We start from the raw sequence: 23,109 nt of genomic DNA on the forward strand, positions 1-23,109 counted from the left end.
CGGAGCAGAAGGCCCTGATGTGCACAGAGCTCTTGGGGGTCTTGCTCTGGGTCACAGAACTAGTAAGGGAGAAGCCCAAGATTGTCACCAGTTCCCTCAGATGCTCCCACCTGCCTGTGTCTGGTTTTGTAGTCTGCAAGGGGAACTTGACCTTTTGAGAATCTAGAAGCTCTTAATAGGGGAATTCATCTGCATTGTAAGAGAAAGCCCTCCTGCCCCAAGCTCCAATTTAAGCATGTTTCCACTCTTCCAAGAGATGAGAAACACTTGCTTCAAGGTCTTCTGTCTAATGACCTGTCATATTCTGTTCAGTTCGGCGACCATTAAGGAAATGCATTCTGTATCCCAGCTGGGGATGTGGAGGGCATGAGATAGTGCCCCTGGCACCTCTCCAATTAAAATAATGACTGCAAAGTTGATTTCTCTGAACTTACTTAAAGCACTTTTGTTCCTAACTGAACCACTTCAAGAATGGATGTTTCAAATCTGCATTTATCAACTCTCGGTTGATGTTTTATCTGCTACTTGCGTTGCCCTGCCCCGAAACATCAGTGTGGGTTGGGGACCATGGAACCTTTACCAGGGGCAAGAGGCATTGGAAGGGTAAAGTGACACTTAAGATGGGTTCAGAGCGGACTGTGGGAGACAGAAAGTGCTGATGCCCAGTCATCTTGTCCGGGGGCACTGGTGTAGAAACGGATGATGCAATTGTGAAATAGGCCAGAATAAGGGAACAGGCTTCGTTTTTTCGTTTCTTACCCTTGCAAGGCACAATCTCCTGCTTTGGATCTGTGACTTCATGAGGCTGCTTTCTTCCTTCCGGACCCCCAGACAGCCTTGTGAGGACGCTGCCACCTCCCATTTTTTGTTTAGTTCTGGCTCCTCACAGCCTGTGCAGTGACAAATGTTCCCTTCTCAAGCACGGACTCGCGATCCGTAGCTTGATTCTGCCCAAGGAACGGGTTGCATATTTCTTGAATTCGAACGAGCCGGGAGTTGCTTGGTTCCTGTAGCCTCTTTGGAATGGCTAGAAGGGCTGACAGTGATAATTCCACAATCTAGCCTTTGTTTTGTTGGGACTAGAGAAAATCTTCACAGGAGATGTTTGACTTTTCTAATCTCTTCACGTTCTACAGCTTCACCCAGAAATACCCACCAGTAAAATTTTTATCCGAAAAGGACCGTAAAAGAATTTTGGTAAGTTTGCACATCTGATTAATATTTGTAATATCCAGACACTTGCTTTTTTTGTTGTTGTTGTTAATGTTTATTCATTTATTTTGAGAGCGAGAGGGAGACAGAGAAGGGGGGAAGGGCAGGGAGAGAGGGAGAGAGAGAATCCCAAGCAGGCTCCATGCTGTCGGCACAGAGTCTGACACAGGGCTCAATCCCATGAACCGTGAGATCATGACCTGAGCTGAGATCAAGAGTTAGACGCTTAACCGACTGAGCCACCCAGGCGCCCCAAAACTTGCTTTTTTAAAAAGAGGTATAATTCACATACCGTAGGTCATCCATACCGAGTATGATGTATAGTGTGTTCACAAAGTCACAACAGCATCATACTGTATTTCTAGAATGTTTTCATCACTTCAGAAAGAAGCCCCACCCCCATTGCCGGCCATCCTCCTCCCAGCTCCTGGCAAGCACTGAAACTACTTTCTGTCTCTAGATTTGCTTGTTTTGGACGTTTCCTGTGAATGAAATGATAGACTATGTGGTCTTTACTATCTGACTTCTTAGAGTAATGTTTCTAAGGTTCAGCCACGCTGCAGCACAAATCAGTACTTCATTTCTTTATGTGGCTGGATAACATTCCATATTATGGGTGTACCACATTTTGTTTATCCATTTATCAATTGATGGACAGTTGGGGTTGTTTCTACTTTAGGCCATTGTGAATAAAGCTGCTGTGAACCAAAGGTGTATTTAAGTTTTTGTGAAGACCTAGCTTTTCCTTTTTCTTGGGTATATACCTAACGCCATTGGCTGACGAGACTAATCGTCTCCCATTGAATTGTCTTGGTACCCTTGTCAAAAACCAACTGACCATAGTGAAAATATTTATTTCCGGACTCTTAGTTCCGTTCCATTGATCCTGCTGTCCTTAGGCCAATATTACTGTCTTGGTTACTGTATGTTTATACTAAGTTTTGAAATTGGGAAGTGTGAATCCCCCCACTTTGTCTTCTTTTTTAAGGTAGTTTTGCCCACTCTGGATCCCTTACAGGCCTGGTGAATTTTAGAATTAACTCATCAGTTTCTTCAAAGAAACCACCTGAGATTTTGATACAGACCGCATCGAATCTATAGATGAACTTGGGCATTATTGCTATCTTAACAATATTGTCTTCCGGATCCTTGAGAACGGTGGGGAGGGAAGGCTTTCTATTTATTCACATCTTCATTAATTTCTTTTAACATACTTTTTGTTTATAGTTTTCACAGTATAAGTTTCACACTTCTTATGTTAAATTTATTCTGAATGAAGTGTTTTATACTTTCTGATGTTGGCATAAATGGAATTGTTTTTTCCATTTTTCTAATTTGTATTTATTGCAAGTAAATAGAACTACAGTAGACTTTTGAATTTTCTCATATCCTGCAAATTGCTGAAATCATTGGATTCTAATAGTTTCAGGTTCCTGAGGACTTTTCAATATATTGTATAAGATCCTACCGTCTGCAGTTATAGGTGGTTTAACTTCTGCCTTATCAGTATGAATACTTTTTGTTTCACTTCCTTGCCTAATTGTCTTGGCCAGAATCCTTAATACAGTGTTGAACAGAAGTGGGAAGAGCAGACATCCTTGTTTTATTCCTCATCTTAGGGGAAAGTTTTGTCTTTCACCATTAAATATGGTGTTAGCTGAGGGCTTGTCATAGATGTCTTTTATCAAGTTGACCAGATTCCCTTCTGCCCCTAGTTTGTTCATTTTGCAATTGATCTTGCATATCTGGGATAAATCTCAATTGGTTAATGTATGATCCTTTTTTTTTATTCGATCTGAAGAGAAACCAGAGTATTGATCCTTTTTTTTTTTTTTAATGTTTAACATCTATTTATTATTTTTGAGAGACTGAGAGAGACAGAGCATGAGTTGGGAAGGGGCAGAGAGAGAGGGAAACACAGAATCCGAAGCAGGCTCCAGGCTCCGAGCTGTCAGCACAAGAGCCCGATGCGGGGCTCGAGCTCACGAATGGTGAGATCATGACCTGAGCTGAAGTCGGTCACTTAACTGACTAAGCAACCCAGGTGCCCCTGTATGATCCTTTTTATATATTGGTAGATTTCATTTGCTAGCATTTTGTTGAGGATTTTTATGCCTGTATTTGTAACACATTTTGGTCTGTACTTTTCCTTTTTTTATGATGTCTTTAGCTGGTTTTGGTACTAGGGTAATACTGACCTCATAGGATAGGTAGAGAAATGTTCCCTCCTCTTCTGTTTTTTGAGATGCTTTTGTGAATATTTGGTATTAATTCTCATTGAAGTGTTTGGTGAATTTCACCACAGAAGTTATCTGGGCTTTTTTGTTGTTAATTTTTTTTTTAAACATTTTTAATTCAATCTCTTTCTATAGACCTGTTCAGATTTTCCATTTTTTCTTGAGTTAGTTGTGGTTGTTTGTATCTCTTTAGAAATTTCATTGCTTTAGCTGCCTACCCTAAGTGCTGTTTCTTTGTTTCACCGATTTCAAAATACTTTCTAATTTTTCTTGTAACTTATTCTTTGATCCATTAGTTATCTAGGAGTGTGCTGTTTGAATTCTGTGTACTTGCGCATTTCTCAGATTTCTTTGTTTTTGAGATCTAATTTCACTCCATTAGAGTCAGAGAACTTACTTTGTATGATTCAAATCCTTTCCTTTTAAATTTATTGAGGCTTGTGTTATGGCCTAGAATATGGTCTGTCCTGGAGAATATTTCATGTACTCTTTTTTCTTTTTAAGATTTTATTTTTAAGTAATCTCTACACCCAACGTGGGGGCTCAAACTCACAATCCAGAGATCAAGAGTTACATGCTTCGCCCACTGAGCCAGCCCAGCATCCCTCATATACTCTTAAAAGGACTGTTGTTGAGTGTTTGATGGATAAAGATATCTATTAGGTCTAAGTCTAGCAGGTTTTCAGTGTTTTTCAAGTCTTTTTATTTCCTTGCTAATCTTCTGCATAGTTCTTATTATTGGGAGTGAGGTGTTGATGCCTCCAATTATTGTTGTTAAAATCTCTATTTCTTCCTTTAATTCTTTCAACTTTTGCTTTGTATATTCTGAGTCTTTGTTGTTAGGTACATAAGTGTTTATAATTATTACATTCACTTGATGGATTTTATCATTATAGAATGCCCCTCTGTATCTCTTAACATTTTTTGTTTTAAAGTTTATTTTGTCTGATACCATCAAAGCCACTCCAACTTTCTTATTATTTTTCTATGCTGTGTTTTGTATCTTTTTACATTCAACACATTGTATCTTTGGGTCTTCAGTGTATTCCCTTAAGACTTCATATAGTTGGATCCTGTTTTGTTTTGTTTTTCTCCCCATTTGACAATCTCTGCCTTTTGGGTGTTTGCTTTCCATTCACACTTAATGTTATTACTGACATGGTTGGAGTTACAACACATTTTCCTTTGTGTTTCTCTCATTTTCCATTATTCTTTTCTTTTGCATTAAGTAAATGTTTTCTTATGTGTAATTTGGATTTCTTTAATTATTTTTTTATGTATTTTAAAAATTCATTCTGTTACTACTTACTCTAGTGCTTACCATGTACATCTTATGATACTCTACTTCAGATTTACCCTGAGATGTAGACTTCAGATCCAGTGAGATGTCGACCTGCCACTCCTACATAGTTTACTACCTTTACCCCTCCTTGTGATATTATTTCTATCCATTTTATGTATTACTTCAGTTCATGTTACAAACCCCATAATACATTGTTATAATTATTTTATATTTATATAATTTTATATCTTTTAAATAAGCTGAGTGAATGAAGGAGAGTAAAGAGACATTTGCAGAATTTGTTACATTAACCTTTTATTTATTTATTTTTCTTTTTTTTTTTTCAACGTTTATTTATTTTTGGGACAGAGAGAGACAGAGCATGAACAGGGGAGGGGCAGAGAGAGAGGGAGACACAGAATCGGAAACAGGCTCCAGGCTCCGAGCCATCAGCCCAGAGCCCGACGCGGGGCTCGAACTCATGGACCGCGAGATCGTGACCTGGCTGAAGTCGGACGCTCAACCGACTGTGCCACCCAGGAGCCCCTACATTAACCTTTTAATTACCTTGTCTGGTTTCCTTCATTTGTTCCTGTGGGTTTGAGTAAACTTTTGGTGTCATTGCCTTACTGCAATACAACTTGGCTCCCACCTACCCTCTTCATTCTGTTGTCAGATAGATTTCTATATTTTACAAGGCAAGTAATACAGTAATTCACATTATTATTTTTTACAATTGTTTTGCTGTGGTGGTGGTAAAATATACATAACACGTTTTTTCATTTTCACCATTTTTTTTTTTTTTTTGAGAGAGAAAGCATGCTTGCAAGTGGGGGCGGGGTAGGGGCACAGAGAAAGGGAGAGAGAGAATCTTAAGCAGGCTCCACAACTGGAACAGAGCCTGTTGCGGGGCTTGATCCCATGGGCCTGCGATCATGACCCAAGCTGAAATCAAAGAGTCAGTTGCTTAACCTACTGAGCCACCCAAGGTGCCCCACATTTTAGCCATCTTAAGTATATAGTTCTGTGGCTTTAAGTACATTCACATTGTTGTGCTGTACAATTTAGTCTTTAAATCAATTAAGAGTGGAAAGGAAAAAGTGCAATTACGTTGTCTTTTATAATTACTAATTATTTGTTCCTTCCCCCTTTTGTTTCCTCTGTGGGAAATTCTCTCTGGGATCATTTGCTTTCAGCCTGAAGAACATCCTTTAGTATTTCTTGTATGGCAGGGCTGCTAGCAATGAATACTCTCATTTTTTGTTTATTTATTTATTTTTATTTTTAGAAGTTTTGGTAGTACATAAAATTCTTGGCGGGCAGTTTCTCTCTGCACATTGAATATGTTAGTGACCCTGCTGCTTCCTCTATTATTTGTGATGGAGAGTCAGCTGTTAATCATGTTGGGGGTTTCCTTGTACTTGAGTCCTTTCCTTTGTCTCCTGTTTACTTTCCAAAGGCTGCTGTCACAGTTACAAGCTCAGTAGCTTAAAACAAGCAAAATTGAATCTCTCCCAGTAGTGGAAGCTAGAATTCTAATGTGAGGGTATTGGCAGGGCCGTGCTATCTCGGAAGTTTCTAGGAGGAAATCTGTTTTATGCCTTTCTCTTAGCTTCTGATGTTGCTACCGTCCTTGATTCCTTGATTTGTAGATACATCTCCCCAGTCTTGGCCTCCATCATCACATGGTGCTCTCCCTGTGTGTCTCATACTGGATTCAAGGTTTACTCTACTCCAGTATGACTTTATCTCAAACTGATGACACCTGTGATCACCCAACTTCCAAATAAGGTCCTGTGCTGAGATTCCAAGAAGGATATAACTTTTGTAGGACAATATTTTAACCCAGTACAACTGCTTCCAAAACTTTATCTTTGTCTCTGATTTTCAGCGTTTTTAGTGTGATATGGGTTCATGCTTCATATTTGCATTTATCCTACTTGGAGTTTGTTCAGCTTCTTGAATGTATAGATTCATGTGTTTCATGGGATTGGGGAACTTTTCAGCCATTATTTCTTCAAATAATTTTTCGGTTCCTCTCTTTCTTCCTTTCTGGTGCTCCCCTTACGTGCCTGTTGGTGAGTTTATTGGCGTCTCAGACTGGGATGAGGCTATTCACTTTCCTTTCGTTTTTCTCTCTGCTCTTCAGGTTGCATAAACTCTCTTGATGTATCTTCAGGTTTGCTGATTCTTTCTTCTGCCAGATCCAGTCAGTTGTTGAATCTCTAGTGAATTTTCCTATGTTTGTCAACCCCTAAATTTCCATTTGTTTCTATTTTATAATTTTTCCCTTTTTAGTCTTTATTTACTTTTTTTTTTTTTCAACGTTTATTTATTGTTCGGACAGAGAGAGACAGAGCATGAACGGGGGAGGGGCAGAGAGAGAGGGAGACACAGAATCAGAAACAGGCTCCAGGCTCTGAGCCATCAGCCCAGAGCCCGACGCGGGGCTCGAACTCACGGAGCACGAGATCGTGACCTGGCTGAAGTCGGTCGCTTAACCAACTGCGCCACCCAGGCGCCCCGAGTCTTTATTTACTTCTTAAAGCATGGTTTCCTCCCATTCTGTGAACTTATTTATAATGGCTGATTTGAAGATTCTGGTAAACGTGGTAGCTGGGCCCGCGCACGGATGGGCCTGGTGGTGTTCCCTGTGTCCGGGTCACACATTCCTGTTTCTTTGCCAGTCTCAACATTTTCTATAGAAACCTGGGTATTTTAGGTAGTATATTGTAGCAACTCTGGATACTGTTCTCCCCTTTCCCTAAGCCTTGTTTCATTTTTGCCTGTTTGTTTATCTGTTGAGTATCTTGGCTGGTCTCTTTCAGTGACGTGCGTTCCCTGGAGGGTGAAGCTCTGACGGTCACTGCTCAGAGGCTGCAGGCTTGGGGATGGACACACTCACCCTGGGATGGCAGTGGTTCTAGCAGGGCTCTTGGTGACCATCTTTTAGCTTGATTTCTCTGTTAAGCTGTCTGCCTTGTGTGGTATCCACACCAACTTTTAAGCTCCAGTAATCTCTAGTTGAGCGAACTATGCTTTAATCAGTGCTTTGTGTTATAAATCGTTCCTCAGTCGGATCCAGTTAAATTCTGGCCCCTTTGCAGAGGTAGATTTTTAGGCCGATTGTTAAGCCCAGGAGGGCTCTTAGGTGTGTCTTTCCCTGGTTCTCTGTACTAAACTGGCCAGCCTGTCCTCAGGCTTGTTGTTCTCAGAGAGCTACCAGGCTCCTTTCTGTTGCTTACCACTTCAAATCTCCATTCATTATGCTTGAGATCACCTTTATGCTTGAACTTTCCCACGTTGTCTTTCAAACTTAGTTTATACCTCTGTGGGAGCTTTGGAGCTCTGTGTTTTTAGTGACTGCCTCTGTCCCCAGGGGAAAATCTCTGAGTCACTGCTGTGGAACTGGAGGAGGGAGTGACATTCTTGCTTACAAGCAGGGGGCAGGCAGGAGCAGTACCCCTGGTCTTCTCGCCTGGCCTCTCTGGACATGGAATCCACTCCTTGACTGAGCTTGGGCAAGGGTGACCATGGTCCCATTATTCATGTGTTCACCGCCTGCCCTGCCTGGGGTAGGTAGAGCTTCTGCCCTGTGAGTGGGAGCTGGAGGAGGAAGGTCTTAACCACTTGGCTCACACCTTAGGAATTTAGCCTGTGCAGCTCACAGCTAGAGGGAATCAGAAAGGCCTGAGCCCTGCCCTTCCAGGTGAGATACCATGATCTTTTGACTGCCAGCTCCGTTGTTTTGGCCACACCTAACACTCACCCACTCTGAACTCTGGGCTTGTAGGGTGGAAGGAGGGAGTGGTCCATGGCTCAAGTGTCACAGATTCTCACTGTTCTTACTGAATTTTTGTAGATTTTCTTGAATAAGCGTTTCTTCATCTGCTGTATGTATACCCTTAGGACCATTTCCAAAGACTTTAACTCGTTAGGTTTTTGAATTGATCCTCCCCAGTTAGGGTTTTGCTGAGGGACAGGTCTGTGGAGCACCTCACAGTTCCATTCTGTAGGAAATGCTTTATCTGTGACCTTGATATATAAGTGGTTGGTGCACAAGCTTTTCTGTTCTTTTACCCATTGTTTAGGCTGTAGGACTACTTGTCCCAAACAGCCAAGTAATACTCCTAAATCATTGTTAAACTACTTATACCACATAATCGCCTTTCTCTTCTGGAAGTTATAGAAGACCTCGTGCCTTTTTAGATGGTTTACATAAATCTCACCCTGAGCAGACTCTAAAGTCTATTATACTTGTACACCCATCTTTTTGGGTTATTTCTATCGTATCAAAAACGTGTAGGCATTTAAGCATAACTTGAGAAATACATCCATGTCTTCAGCAGCAGAGAAGAGTTAATTTTTCTGATCTCTCTGCTACCACATGTCAGAGCGATCAGAATGTTTATTACCATACACTAGTATATGAACCCTGCACAGCCTTGCAAGGGTTATTATTATTTCCACGTGAGATGATCTCCCTGCTGATGCCGAGAGCCACTTTACATGTAGCCACAATAAATGGACTGAGTGTTCTTCACTCATCTGCTGGCTCATAGGTTAAGCCACATTTCAGAGTCATCTGGTGCCATGTTGTTGCTAAAACCCAAAGCCTTTTCAGTGATGGTTGAAGCCTTAGCACAGAGAAGAGGTTTGTTCAGAAAGGCATTCTTCTTGCTGACTTACTGAGCAGCATGAGTTTGAATGCCACCCTTGAACAGGACCGCTTTTCACTGCCTGTGAGCTCCCACCAGAGCAGAAGTACAAGCAGTGGAGATGAGCTGCTAACTGCAGAGCCCTGCAAAGCTGCGTGAGCACAGTCAATTTCAGCATAAGAGGTCTCCTGTCCTTTCTTCCTACTGTCTTCTTCGATGTTACCTCCTAGTTATTGGGAGGGTAGGCCCAGGTTTGGTAGTTAGTTTTCCTGAGGAAGCTTGTAAGTGATGGGCCTCTGCCAGTCTTGTTTCTGTTTGAAATGCTTGCCTAATGGACTGAAATTGATTAGGGAGAGCCAGCTATGTTACATAAATCTTTAAGTATTTTCTATAGAAAGGAATTCTTCAAGAAAAAACAGTTCAGTTGCATTTTAAGGAGGGCTAAGGTGCTTCCAGCAATTTTATGTCACCACTAAAACTAGTAAAATGTTGGAGGCAATTGTGTATAATTTAGTACACTGCATTTCTGCTTAGCTGAGTCGTCGCTAGGTCATTTTAGGTGCGGAGGTAAAGTTAGCATGCTACAGAACGTCTTAGTTTAAGAAACATTTGTGGGGGCGCCTGGGTGGCGCAAGTCGGTTAAGCGTCCGACTTCAGCCAGGTCACGATCTCGTGGTCCGTGAGTTCGAGCCTCGCGTCGGGCTCTGGGCTGATGGCTCAGAGCCTGGAGCCTGTTTCCGATTCTGTGTCTCCCTCTCTCTCTGCCCCTCGCCCGTTCATGCTCTGTCTCTCTCTGTCCCAAAAATAAATAAACGTTGAAAAAAAAAATTAAAAAAAAAGAAACATTTGTGTATGGATATAGAGTTACATTAAAAGAGGTTAAATTTCTTTTTAAAAAGATGTAATTTTTCTGATTTATGAACTTAAGTGGGAAGCTTGGGAAAATGCAATGAAATGAAGGCAAAATAAAATGGATTTTCATCCCCTGAGTTAAGCACATATAGTGAGCAAGATTTGGAATTTAGTTATCTTTCCCCAAAATTCTCTTTTCAAATCATTGTTCAGGTATACAGGTGAAATACAGGGGTGCTGAAGATAAAACATGAACCAGACAAATCTACAGGTAGTGGAGAGAATATGAAATTAGGAAGGCTGGGCTTATTCTGTCATTACTGATGACCTGGGGACCTTGGTCAGAAATTCAGTTCCTCTGGGTGTTTGTTTCCTACCTCAGAAGCAGAAAGGATTTAGGAAGTGGTGCTCTCCATTAAGAATGAATGCAGCTGTGGGGCGGCTGGGTGGCTCAGTCAGTGAAATGTCCAACTTCGGCTCAGGTCAGGATCTTGCAGTCCATGGGTTTGAGTCCCACATTGGGCTCTGTGGTGACAGCTCAGAGCCTGGAGCCTGTTTCGGATTCTGTGTCTCCCTCTCTCTCTGCCCCTCCCCTGCTTGTGCTCTGTCTCTCTGTCTCTCTCTCTCAAAAGTAAATAAACATAATTTTTTTTTTTTAATTAATGCAACTGATTGAAAGCTATTCAGCATCAGGATTTTTCAACCATCCACATTCTCAACCATCATACAGCTGACCCTTGAGCAACTCAGGGCCGAGAGGCACCGACCATCCACCCCCGACACCCCCACACGCTGTCGAAAATCCACATGTGACTTTTGACTCCTTTTGCTTGCTGTTGACTGGACGCCTTTCCATAATGTAAACAGTCGATTAACACTTATCCTGCGTGTTATGTGTATTATGTATTTTGTTCTTAAACTAGGGAAAACAGAATGTTATTAAGAACATCATAAGGAAGAGAAAATACACTCATATACTGTACTGTATTTATCAAACAAATCTGTATACAAGTGGACCCGTGCACTTCACACCCTAGTTGTTCAAGGGTCAGCTGTGTCTGTGATTTTCATCAGAGCAAGTGTAAATGTCTGGTTGGTGCTGGTGGCTGGCATTTCTCCCCTGCACCATCTCCCAAATCTACCTTCTTCACCCCAGGCAGCTTTGCCCTCACCCGTGGTCAACATTGGAATTACGTGTCAGATCACAGAGGGCTTTGTTGCAAACTAAATGGTTTAAAACCATAGGCCTAGGGGCTTTTGTGCTTTTTTCAGTGAGAGAATTGGTGGGTTTTTTCCTTCTGTTAATTCTTTCAGTTGGGAACAGAGAAGGCAGGGCGGAGAACAGAACAGGGCAGAGAAGATAGTTTGACTTCACGAGTCTGCTTTCTGAGTTTGTTCTTTCTACTCTTTCCTCAAAATACAGTACATGCTCTATCTGGCTCCTCCACTTACACCATTGAATTTGAATAAAGTATCTATGACCTCAAGCTGTGTTTTTCAATCGCGATTGCCTCTTCCGGTTTTGGCAGGATGGCATTGCTGGCCCCCTGCCCCCCACAGCTGCATCGTGTCCCTGTAGGCCCGTTGGTGGACCCCATGCAGTGTTTGTGCTCCCGCTCAGACATTGACCGAACAGTGGACCTCAATCACTTAGGGTTTAGGTCTGAAGACAGTAGCTATTGCTTATTCATTTGTTCTCATAAGCAGTTGGGAAGATAATAGTTTTTTTTTAATGAGTTTTTTGTGTCCAGTTTAAAAGCCACAAAGGTGCCTGGGTGGTTCAGTCAGTTAAGCATCTGATAACTCTTGATTTTAGCTCAGGTCATGATCTCATGGTTCGTGAAATCAAGCCCCGTGTTGGGCTCTGTGCTGACAGTGCAGACCCTGCTTGGGATTCTCTCTCTCCCTCCCTCTCTCTGTGCCCCTCTCCTCACTCTCTCTCTCAAAATAAATAAACATTAAAAAAAAAAACATATATCATTTGGTAGCTCACCAAATCTCTGCATGTTCTAATCACTTTTTAAAACATTCTGAAACTCTGCAGGAGTGTTAGAATTACACAAGTGATGTTCAGTGTCCCATCGGCATAAAATAAGAACCTTTTAATGTGAAATTCTCTGTCAGAGGGGACATTTGGAAACTTGTAGCTGCTTTTCTGTACTGATATTTACTGGGTGGTAGCTTAAGTTTTTAGGCTGCTTAGAAATTGACAATAGTATGACGACTTGTTCTGGAGGAAGAGAGAGGACGCTGCCCTGAAACCATTAGTGTCCTCCTTCCTTGCTCTCCTCCCAAGTTTTAAGTTGTGGCTGCACCAAAGGCATATCCCCTTTAAGCTGGTTGTCACCGTGTCCTCTTGTGCTTTCTCTGGGGACCTTGGGCACCCCGTCCTGGTGCAGATAACCGGAGGAGCGGGGTTCGTGGGCTCCCACCTCACGGACAAGCTCATGATGGATGGCCACGAGGTGACTGTGGTGGACAACTTCTTCACTGGCAGGAAGAGGAATGTGGAGCACTGGATCGGCCACGAGAACTTCGAGCTGATTAACCACGACGTGGTGGAGCCACTGTACATCGAAGGTGAGCGAAAGCGCACGTCGACAGCGCGGTGAGCGTGGTGGGGCTGCTCCCCAGAGCAGCCAACCGGCCTGGCCACAGTGAGTTTGGGCTCTGCCTTCTTTCTGAAGTAGTCTCACCAGGTACAAGGCACTATCCTAGTTTCTGTGATGAGAGAACAGTTACGGCAGTGTGGATATTTGACTTCGCCGTTCCGAGCACCCCTGGCTTTGAGTGTAGGGCCCTTTCAAGGAGGGCTTGTGTAGTGCACAGTCCTCCCCACTGCATGGCAGGTCCGGTGGCTGTCACTCGTGTGACAGTACTTGTAGCTTCATGCGGGGTGCCGGCTGGTGTAGAATGTGGCACTAGTAGTGAAATTCCACATCTAACTTTGCCACTCCACAAACTTTGCGGGGCAGTGGGCCGGATGGATCCCCCCAAACATATGGCTTAACCCCTAGAACCTGTGAGTGTGGTCTTATGTCGGGGAAAGATGTTTGGTGACATAATCAAGTTAAGGATCTCAAGATGAGCTCAGCCTGGATTACCCGGGTGGGCCATATGGAAATATACGTGTGGAAGTGCCATTGGAAAATGGCAAGTGCCTTTATAGGAGACAGAATGGACAAGACACAGACGCATGGGGAGAAGAGCAGGTCCATGAAGACCAAGGCAGAGATTGAAGCCATGCAGCCCCAGGCTGAGGACCACCTCAAAGGCAAGGAGGGATTCTCTCCTAGAACCTTTGGGGGAAGTGTGGCCTTGCCAACACCTTGTTTTCTAGATCTGTGGGAAAAGAAATTTCTGGTGTTTCGGTTCACCTGGTGCATGGTACTTCAGTTACAACAACGGCCACAGGAGGCTGATATGGGGGGCCTCCGGTAGACATTTCTCGAGATTGTCTGAGGTGTACTGAAGAGAACCTCCAGCAGGTGCTTGGCTAGCAGGCCTCCTAGGATCAGCAGACCTGCTGTTAATTCTCATTTAAATCTGACCGGAGCCCTGAGAGGTAAATGGTGTCATCCCGTTTTGATTATTTATGGAAAACCAGAATCGGGTCATGGCCTGCCCAAAGCCATAGGGCTATTAGTGGTAGAGCCAGAATTCAGCCTTGGGTTTCAGGCTCCAAAGCTCGTTTGTCACCCGCCCCTCCTCCTCCTCCTGTGGGTAGTGTAGCGTTCTACTTTTCAGTATTACCATGTCGGGGACATTTTCCCGTGTCTGCATAATGCAAAGTATCTTGGAAAGCCAGTGTAATTGCTGTGCAGTATCATTGTATGGGGACACCGTGCTTTATTCACTCCTGCCCTTAAAGTTCTCCAGGATTTCATTATAACTGTCTTTGTCTGAACTTTATTTCCTTAATCAAGTGTTCAAATATGAATTACGCCAAATGCTGATCCGTTTCCTTCATTGTTTGTTGGGGTCTGTGTCACTAACGCATGAGTGACGTTCAGCATTAGCTTCCAAAACTGCTAACAAGATGGTTTGCTAATTTGGTAGAAAACCCACGACTTCCTAGTGACAGAAGAAAAAAAAGTTAGATTTTCTAAGATGTTAATTCAGAAAAGAAATCTAAACAGTTTATTTTGCTTTTTAAAAAAATGTTTTTTATGTGAGTTCATAATAGGGATGTTAATCATCTGGTATATACTTAACACCTGCCCTTCTTCCCAAATCTGGCTTTTGCCTTTAATTTTTGTAATTCTAGGCTCATCTGTTTATTTTCCTCTTTGCTATTCTATTTATTTTATGCTTATAAGAGTCCCAAGAATAGAGAAATATTTAGCCATGGCGTTTTTGGTTTGTGTGATATTTTTGTTTCTTTTTAAACATTTAATTATTTAATCTATCTGGGATTATTTGGGGGTTAGGCTATAATTTGTAAAGTGAACCAGTTGATTTAGGTAACAGATAAGTTGGCTGACTTTCCCCTTGGACTTGATCATGGGTGTGCTCTGAGGGTTAACTGAGGTCATGCATGTGATAGGCAGAATTGCCAAGTGCAGGAGTCAACATGCTGCAGTGAAAGGCTCTGCTCTTGGCGTTGAGGCCATGAATCAGCTGGCTGTAAAATAGTGAGATTACCTGGGATTATGTGGGTGGACCCACATAATCACATGAGTTCTTAAAAGCAGCAGCAGCAGCAGGCGGAGAAGCCAGCTGGGGAGATCTGGTAGAAGGATGCCTCAGAGAGACAGGCAGTAGAGAAATCCGGAAGATTCGAGGTATGAGGAGGACTTGACCCACCGCTTCTGGCTTCGAAAGCGGCCGTTGTGAGCCAGGGCCCACGGGCAGTCTCTGGGAGCTCCCAGTCGACAGCCATCAGGGAGATGGGGCCCTCAGTGCTGCAGCCTCGTGGAACTGAGTTTTGCCAACACCTTGAATCACCCTCTGATGGCAGGAATGCAGCCCTCCCTTCTGATAACCCTGATTTCAGCCTGTGAGGGCAGAGCAGAGAACCAGCTGAGCCACACAGTGCCTGGCTTCTGACCTGCAGACCCAGTAGATGATAAATGGATATTTTTGTAGCCTCTAAGCCTGTTAGGGCATCAGTAGAAAACCACAGGGCTTGACACAAGGTCTGGCCCACAGTAAGTGCTCCCCAAATAGTAGCTGCTATTATTATTATTATTACTTTTCCCTTTTTGCACATGCGAGTAAACATTTGTGAAATGTAACTACTGATTACATAATTTGAGTACTACGGGGAAACCAAAACTTAGTAAAAATGGTATGTTGGTAAGTAAATTACTTGCTTTGCCTCTGGGCTTTGACACCAAAACTATTCGAGGCCACTTCTGTTTCTGGAAGTAGACTCTGTGTGGAGAACACACACGTGAACTCACGACGTGGGCTCACGAGAAGGGTTGACATTTTCTGTCCTTTGCTGGCAGTGGGAGTGGCACCAGTGTGGCAGAACAGAAGACGTTTCTCCACCTCCGTAGTCCAAGCCCGTGTTTCACTTTCTCCAGCTTTAGCGTGAGTCTTCATGCCCGTGACAGTCTGCCCACCCCTGCCCCGATCACCCCATCTCACTGCTTCTACCCCCACAGTGCCCACCTGAATCCAAGCCCCTTATGGGAAGATGGGCATTGTTCAATCCTGCGTGTGGGTACAGTTGTGTGTTTCAGAGGGAATAATCCTTCCCTGCCTTAAATCAGATACAGCATGAATTTAACCGGATGAACTTAGTTTGATTTGCCTCCTTTCCTCAGTGTTGCATTCACACAAAGGAGGGCATAAGTTAGGGGACCCTTGAGTGCCCCATCATTGCCTCGTGCTTCTAGTACCTGCTATAGTTCACTTAGACTTCTCTTTAGATTTTCCTCAATTGAATTTCACAGCCTGTACTCACCTGAAGTGGTGTTACCATTGGTGTAGTATGTATGCAGATGTTGTTTTTTTTTTTTTAATTTATTTATTTATTTTGAGAGAGACAGAGATAGCACTAGTGAGAGAGGGGCAGAAAGTGAGGGAGAGAATCCCAAGCTGGCAACGCAGAGCCTGATTGGGGGCTTGAACTCAGGAAACCAAGAGAGATCATGAAATCATGACCTGAGCCAAAACCAAGAGTCGGATGCTTAACTGACTGAGCCACCCAGGTGCCCCAATGTACGCTGTTCTTTTAGCAGTGATGAACGAGTTAATATGTCCTGTTGATGTCATAAATTATTCTCCTCCTTTGCGCGGTAGAGTGGATTACAAAGTATGTACACCCAGCATTTAATACGTAACTATTTTTTCATACCTTTTTCCTAATAAAAGAAATTCCAGTTGATCTGAAATTTATACCATAGCAGTAACGCTCTTCAGCTTCCAAAAGTATTACATGGGATTTGTTTTGGTTTGTTTCTCTGGAGCTGGCAAAATTTTGGACTGTAATGGGTGTCACACAGAGGTGTCACTTAATTTGGCAGTGTCCTAGCGGAGCTTCATTAGTTTTCCTTCGGCACAGCTTTCCTCCTCTTGTTATTTTCAAAGTATAACCATTATGTTTCAGAAGCCGGGGCATTAGCCATGTAACTGTTGTGGGAAAGTAACTGTCATCTGGACTCAGATTGTGGTGGTGGAATTGGGAAGGAAGAAAGTGATTGCTACACACGCGGGGTGTGCACGTCAGGGCTGGGAATGGGGTACCGCGGACTCTGGGGACCGCTATGTGGTCATTAACCGTAAAACTGACTTAGACCAGAGGTGCTGTTGTCACAGGGGTTATGTTAGAGGCCTCTGCATTGTCTGGGCTGCACTGTAGAGAAGAGATAGAGCTTCTTTGGAAGGAATTGTAATACTCACTGAAATAACTTGATCTGGTTTTATATTGCTTTAAAAGAACTCTGGATTTTACCAGGTGTTACCATTTAAGTTGCAGAAGGTGAATCTGTATTGAGCTCTGGAAGGAGCAAAGTTAATTCTTCTTCCAGCCATCTATTTAGGACATGGGGAAGTTTAGGAGAAGCGAGAGTTGGTGGGCAGCAGGTTGTGTTTGGGTTTTGCGAGGGAGATGCCAGGCCATGGAGATGGTGAAAATGAGGTGCAGCGTTGGGACAGCCCCCTTGTTCCAGCCTGGAGGCCTGCTGGGCGGATGTTGGCCGTGGGTGGGCTCAGTGAGAAGGGAGGATGTCTAGAGAAAGAACGTTGTGACCGTTCAGGCAAGGATTAAAGACACATAGGAAACTGAGCACTGACCCCCGGAGGGTTTTCAGAATGGAGCAGACACTGCTGAAGGAGGATGGAGGTATAGACGGTCCCCGATTTAATGATGGTCGACTTAATGATTTTCCATCTCTACGATGGTGTGGTCACAGTACACATCTAGTGGAAACCATGCTTCAGAGTTTTAATCTGGATCTTTTCCCGGGCTGGGGACATGCAGTCCTGTCCTCTTGTGATGCCGGGCAGTGGCAGTGGCCACAGCTCCTAGTCAGCCAGTGATAACGAGTCAGCAACTGGTACACTGACAACCACTCTCTGCTTTTGCTTTCAGTACGGTATTCGACAAGGTACAGGAAATATTCAACGCTCTTTACAAAGTAGGCTTTGCCCAGCTGTGGGCTAATGTAAGCGTTCTAAGCATGTGTGCGGCAGGCTAGACTAAGCTGTGTGTTCAGGAGGTTATTTTATTAGCACTTCCCCATCATGTGAATTTCACATAGTTTTATTGGTGTTGTCTCGGGTGTCTGCAAGTTTGCAAGTATGGGGCCATTGTGAACCTTGCTTGAGAAAGCCGCCCCGTATACACATTGAAGTCACTGTTGTCATTGTCTTAGACTCATGTCCAGGCTCCTGATGTATATAGCCTGGGCCCCTCCCAAAAGCTGTTCCAGTTTACTTGTCTGCCATCTGTACAAGCAGCAACCTTGAAACCAACATTTCTGTAGAGGACAGAAAACGACAGAGATGTCCATTGCGTCATGGGAAGCCCGGTCCTGGAACATGCAGTACCTGTGAGTAAGAGGTCCAGAACAATGAAAGCAGAAAATAACAATTGCAAACACTTAACGAATACTCACTGTGTTCCAGGCACTATTCTAATCACTGTGTATAATTAACAGATTTCATTCTTTCAACATACAGGTGAGGTAGGCATTTATTATCCTCATGTTCAGGTGAGGGAACCAGTGTGTGGAGCCCTATTACCCACCTTGTACCCAGGTGTGGAGATCCTGTGCAGGGCCAGGAGAGGTGGGCACCAAGACAGGGAAGACAGGAGGAGAGGCTGGACTGTCACACCCAGATCCCCCAGAATTGTTCAAGAAAGGTGGATGGAAACTGTGTTTGCCAAGGACACTGGGTCCATGTTGACCTAGGTGTTTGAGGAGTGCTGTTCTGATTAGAATATTTTTGTTGAATTATAATTTAGAAAATTTTTTCTCTCTTTCAGTGTTTGTTGCAAATGTAAACATAAAATGTAGAGGCTGCAGATCCGAGATCCCCCGCTTTGTTCAGTTTGGAGCCATGGGGAAATCCTGCAGTGAATCTCTGGCATCATAGGGGCTTTCTCACCATGGTGTTATCACAGTGATCCCCTGGCACTTGGAGGAGATTCCAGGGGAGGTGCGGGTGGCTGCCAGCTGCAGGAAATTGACAGGCAGCAGCACTGACCATAACTCTGGGTCCTGGGGCTGAGCCAGACCTCTAGCATACACAGTCTTCCCTTCGTATTAAGTCAATATTATTTGATGTGAAATGAAGGCAAAATCCCACTGTTTGAGTTCTTTGTGCCAAGAGAAATTTGGTCTTTACACTGAAACGTTATGTATCTTCTTAAATCCTGTTTTCCATCGTAAATACTGGTGTTGGGGGACAAGGGTTAGGCCTCGCGTTGTTCCATGTTGCAGAGAGGGACACCTTGTGTAGTGTTTGTGGCAGGGCTCCAGCCTGCACTGCAGGGAAAGAAAACGTGTAAGGAGTATCTTTACGATGAGGTTCTGCTGTATGCTAAATAATCCCACAAGTTCACAGCAAGAATCAACCTTTTGTTTTATTTTGTAGTTTTTCCAAAGCTGCAGGGTGCAACTCCTTACCAGTTAGGTAAGGTGTGGCTCTGGCACAGGGAGGCGGTTGGACTGGGCTATGCTGGGAAGTTGTGCCAAAAAAAAATAAATAAATAATAAATAAATCACCAGGAGATGTAAACATTCAGTAGGCTTTTATGTGGATTTCCCCTTTGGTAGGAGAGCACACTCGTTTTTTTTTTCATGGAACCTGAGCAATTTGGGGTTTCTCAGGAGTCATTCAATTTCTACACCTTATTCCTTCTATATTTATATATCATCTGCGTGGACTGCAGGCACAGTGAAATTCATCTCGAAAACATATAAAACGTTCGTTTGTGGTGCGTGTAGTTGCAATATTATTTTCAGAATCCATGGTGGGGCCGAATGAGCCTCCGCCATACCCTCCCCTGGCCCATCCTCTTCCCAGCATGAAAATAATGTCCTGTGTTTTGGCAGGCATACTGTTTTGGACCTATTTAAGGAAATTCTGTGAAAAAGGAAAATACTGGCTTGCTTTACTGTTTCCCTTCCTTGATCATTAATTTGAGCTAATCTTTTAGGGCTCATTTCTCAGCCTCCTATTTTTCTCTCCATGATTACAGCACATGGCCCTGGAAAACGTGACAGGGTCGCAGGACGGTCACGTGGTGGTCAAGTCCAGAGGCACAGCTCCAGCAAATGAGAGGGCATGCCTTTCTACTTGTTTCTTCCTCTCCCTCCCCTGAACTTAGATTTCTGAATGCCACGCTCATTTTTGGTGTACTTTTTGATAAGGCAGTTGACATTTTTTTTGAGGGCTTTTCTCCCCCTCTGGGATGTGAGGGTTAACTTTACTGTTCTGTTATTATTAATATTACTTAGTACTTTCATAGCACCTCTCATTCCAATTATTTATGTTATGCGTGTTCTAAAGTCCCCCCCTTGCTCTCCTCTTCATAATTCCTTACCCGGATAATTAGTCAACGGCCTCCATCATGTGGTCCTTTTTAGGACTGGAACCAGAGTTACTGTCATTAATGCTATAGGCAGAACACGTTCTCATGGGAAGGAGGGGCTGTTGGAAATAACTTTCATAGGATTTCAGGTTCTTCTTCAGTGCATCAGTGTTGCTACTTAGGCGTCGTGACATAGTTTTTATAGGGCATACCTTACTTACTAGCCTTTCCAAGGGGTAACAGAGGCTGCACTCAGGCTGAGCTAGCAGATGGAATAGTCTTTTGGATGAAAAGGCCCCAGTCTATGGCTCGTCTCTTCACTCAGCTAACTTTTAGTGAGCACCGTTCCCAAATTGGCCCCGGCCAAGGCGCCATGTAGGGGAATTTATTTTCCGTGGCAGATTCCTAGGCCTGTCTGGCCATTCTGATGCATTAAGTCTGCCCAGGAATCTTCCTTCATGTGTGCTCATAGGTAACAAGGGCGGCCCCCCTGCTGTAGAGAGCACAGCTGTGTGGAGATCTAAGGAGGAAAAAGGATTGCTTCGTGTGCTCAGTGAGCTTTTCATCTGGTGAACAGGATGTGTAGGAAGCACTTGACAAGGCAGAACGCAGTAATTAACCAGTGGCACAGGCAGCCGGTGGTAAGAGTGATGATCTCTGACCAGGGCCCGCAAGAAGGCTCCCCACACAAACTGACATCTGAATTGAGCCTTGCAGGAGAAAGTATGGATCCTGCATATGCAAAGGAGATGGAGCGGATTAGAAATGCTTGCACCTTTTATTTGATGTCAGACTCACAAGGGATGGGCTCTCAGGGCACCCTTTTCTCTCGCGGTCTTTGATGCCTTGGAGACCTTCCTTTCTTCGCTGCATAGGTTGTCACCTCAAGAGTAAAAGCAGCGCTGAATGATGTCTTCTGTGAGATCACAAACCGTACCCTCGATTTGCACGGTCTTTGGGGAGCACGTGGCAGCTGCACCTGCATGAGCAGAAATCCGGAGGTCGCAAGCTCAGTTCCAGGCACGCGCGAGTAGGCTCTTTGGGGTGGCACTCAGCTCTGAAGGTTCGGCCAGATTTACTGCATTGTGGATCTGGCCTGCTTCTGTCCCGAGAGAGGCAGTGGGGTGTGATGAGATGTTTTATAAAGAGAAAATGCAAGGACTTCTGGGCGGCTCAGTTGGTTAAGTGTCCCGACTCTTGATTTTTGGTTCCGGTTATGATCTCGTGGTTCATGGGAATAAGCCCTGTGCCAGGCTTTACGCTGAGAGAGCAGAGCGTGCTTGGGATTCTCTCTCTCCCTCTTTCCCTGCCCTCCCCCGCTCATGTTTGCGCTCTCTCTCCCCCTCTCTCTCAAAATAAATAAATAAACTAAAAAATAATTGGAAATGCTGTACCTGAATGTGGAGTTAGTGGTCAGCTACATACACCTGTGTTCTTGAGCTTCGAAGCAGGTGAGCACGAACAGACTGCTGTTACCGGTCCTGTCTGTAAGCTGGAAAGGACGAAACTGCCTTAAAATGATGGCATTTTGTGAGACATGTCTTGTTAACTTACAGGTCTCACAGTAAAATCTTTGTTTGCTTCTTATTTTCAGCTATTTATCAACTCTGAGTAACTTGGGGAAGGGGGGAGGGTCAGAAAGCAATCCTAGGATTTTCCTCGTATTTAGATAGACACTCTTAACAAACTTGCATATTAACAGACTATAAATCATTTTCAAAGGTTTTGTGTTTTCTTAAAGAAAGATTGGTCTTTCAAAAGTGTGGGTTCTACTTTTAAATTAGTAGTCTTCAAATGTGGCTTTAAAAGTATCTGTGTCTATAAAGGTCCAGAGTCTCCCTGCCTGAGACGTCTGCCCCTGGATGCCAGGGGTCTAGGCATCTTTCACTCGAAAGCTTCACTGGGTGACAGATACATAGCAAGGATTGACTGAGAATCTTGAATGACTGGCAGTGGCTCATGAGCCTTATTTTTAGCTCTTATATTCCCAGAGTAGAGAAAGGGAAGAGAACACATATGTACACAAAAAACTATTCATTTTGACTTCAGCTTTAGTAAGCTATACCCTTTTTCCACTAATACTCTTTTCATCTGCTTTTACGGCTCATCAGTATCTTACTTTGTTTTTTACCCTATGAACCATTGATTTCAAGTGTACCAGTCTGTAGTGTTAAACATACTATGTTAGGACAGCTCTCCAGAATTTTTTCACCTGCAAAACTGCAACTCTGGACCCACTGAACAGTAACGCTCCTCCTGGTAGTCACTGTTCTACCTTGCGTCTCTGAGTTTGACGACTCTAAGTACCTCGTGTAAGTGGAATCCTACTTTTCATGATCGGATTATTTCACTTAGGGTGATGTCCTCAAAGTACATCTATGTTGTAAGTATGTGACAGGATTTTTTTCAATTTTAAGGTTGAATAATATTTCAGTGTGTGTGTGCGTGTGTGTGCACACATGCACGCTAACACTATATTCTGTTTATCTGTTCATCTATCTATGGATACTTAGGTTGCATCTACTGGGGGCCATTGTGAAGAATGCTGCTATGAGCATGGGTTTATAAATTTCTCTTCGAGACCCTGCTTTCAATTCTTTTGAGCATATACCCAGAAGTGGGATTCCTGTTCTTACATTACTTCTGTGTTTAAGACTTTGAGGAATCATCACACTGTTTTCCATAGTGGCTGCACCATTTTCTGTCACCACCAAAGTGTACAAGGGTTCCATTCTCTCCACATCCTCAACAACACTTGTTGTTTTGTTTTTGTTTTGTTTTGTTTTTAAATAGTAGCCATCCTAATGGGTGTGAAATGATACCTCATTGTAGTTTTGATTTACATTTCTGTGATGATTAATGATGTTGAGTCTCTTA

General features: G+C 43.5%; 1 protein-coding gene across 3 annotated transcripts in view; it reads left to right on the forward strand.

Annotated features, from left to right (window-relative positions):
- The window catches only part of UXS1 (UDP-glucuronate decarboxylase 1), a 96,851-nt gene that overhangs the window by 36,109 nt on the left and 37,633 nt on the right, over nt 1-23,109 (forward strand). For all 3 annotated transcript variants that reach the window (XM_023251540.2, XM_023251541.2, XM_045053982.1), the window contains 2 exons: nt 1,137-1,197; nt 12,641-12,821. In XM_023251540.2, the coding sequence (XP_023107308.1) occupies nt 1,137-1,197; nt 12,641-12,821 (242 nt within the window). The remainder of the gene's footprint in view (nt 1-1,136; nt 1,198-12,640; nt 12,822-23,109) is intronic.

Source organism: Felis catus, chromosome A3 (genome assembly GCF_018350175.1).
Source record: "Felis catus isolate Fca126 chromosome A3, F.catus_Fca126_mat1.0, whole genome shotgun sequence".
Taxonomy (NCBI): Eukaryota; Metazoa; Chordata; class Mammalia; order Carnivora; family Felidae; genus Felis; species Felis catus.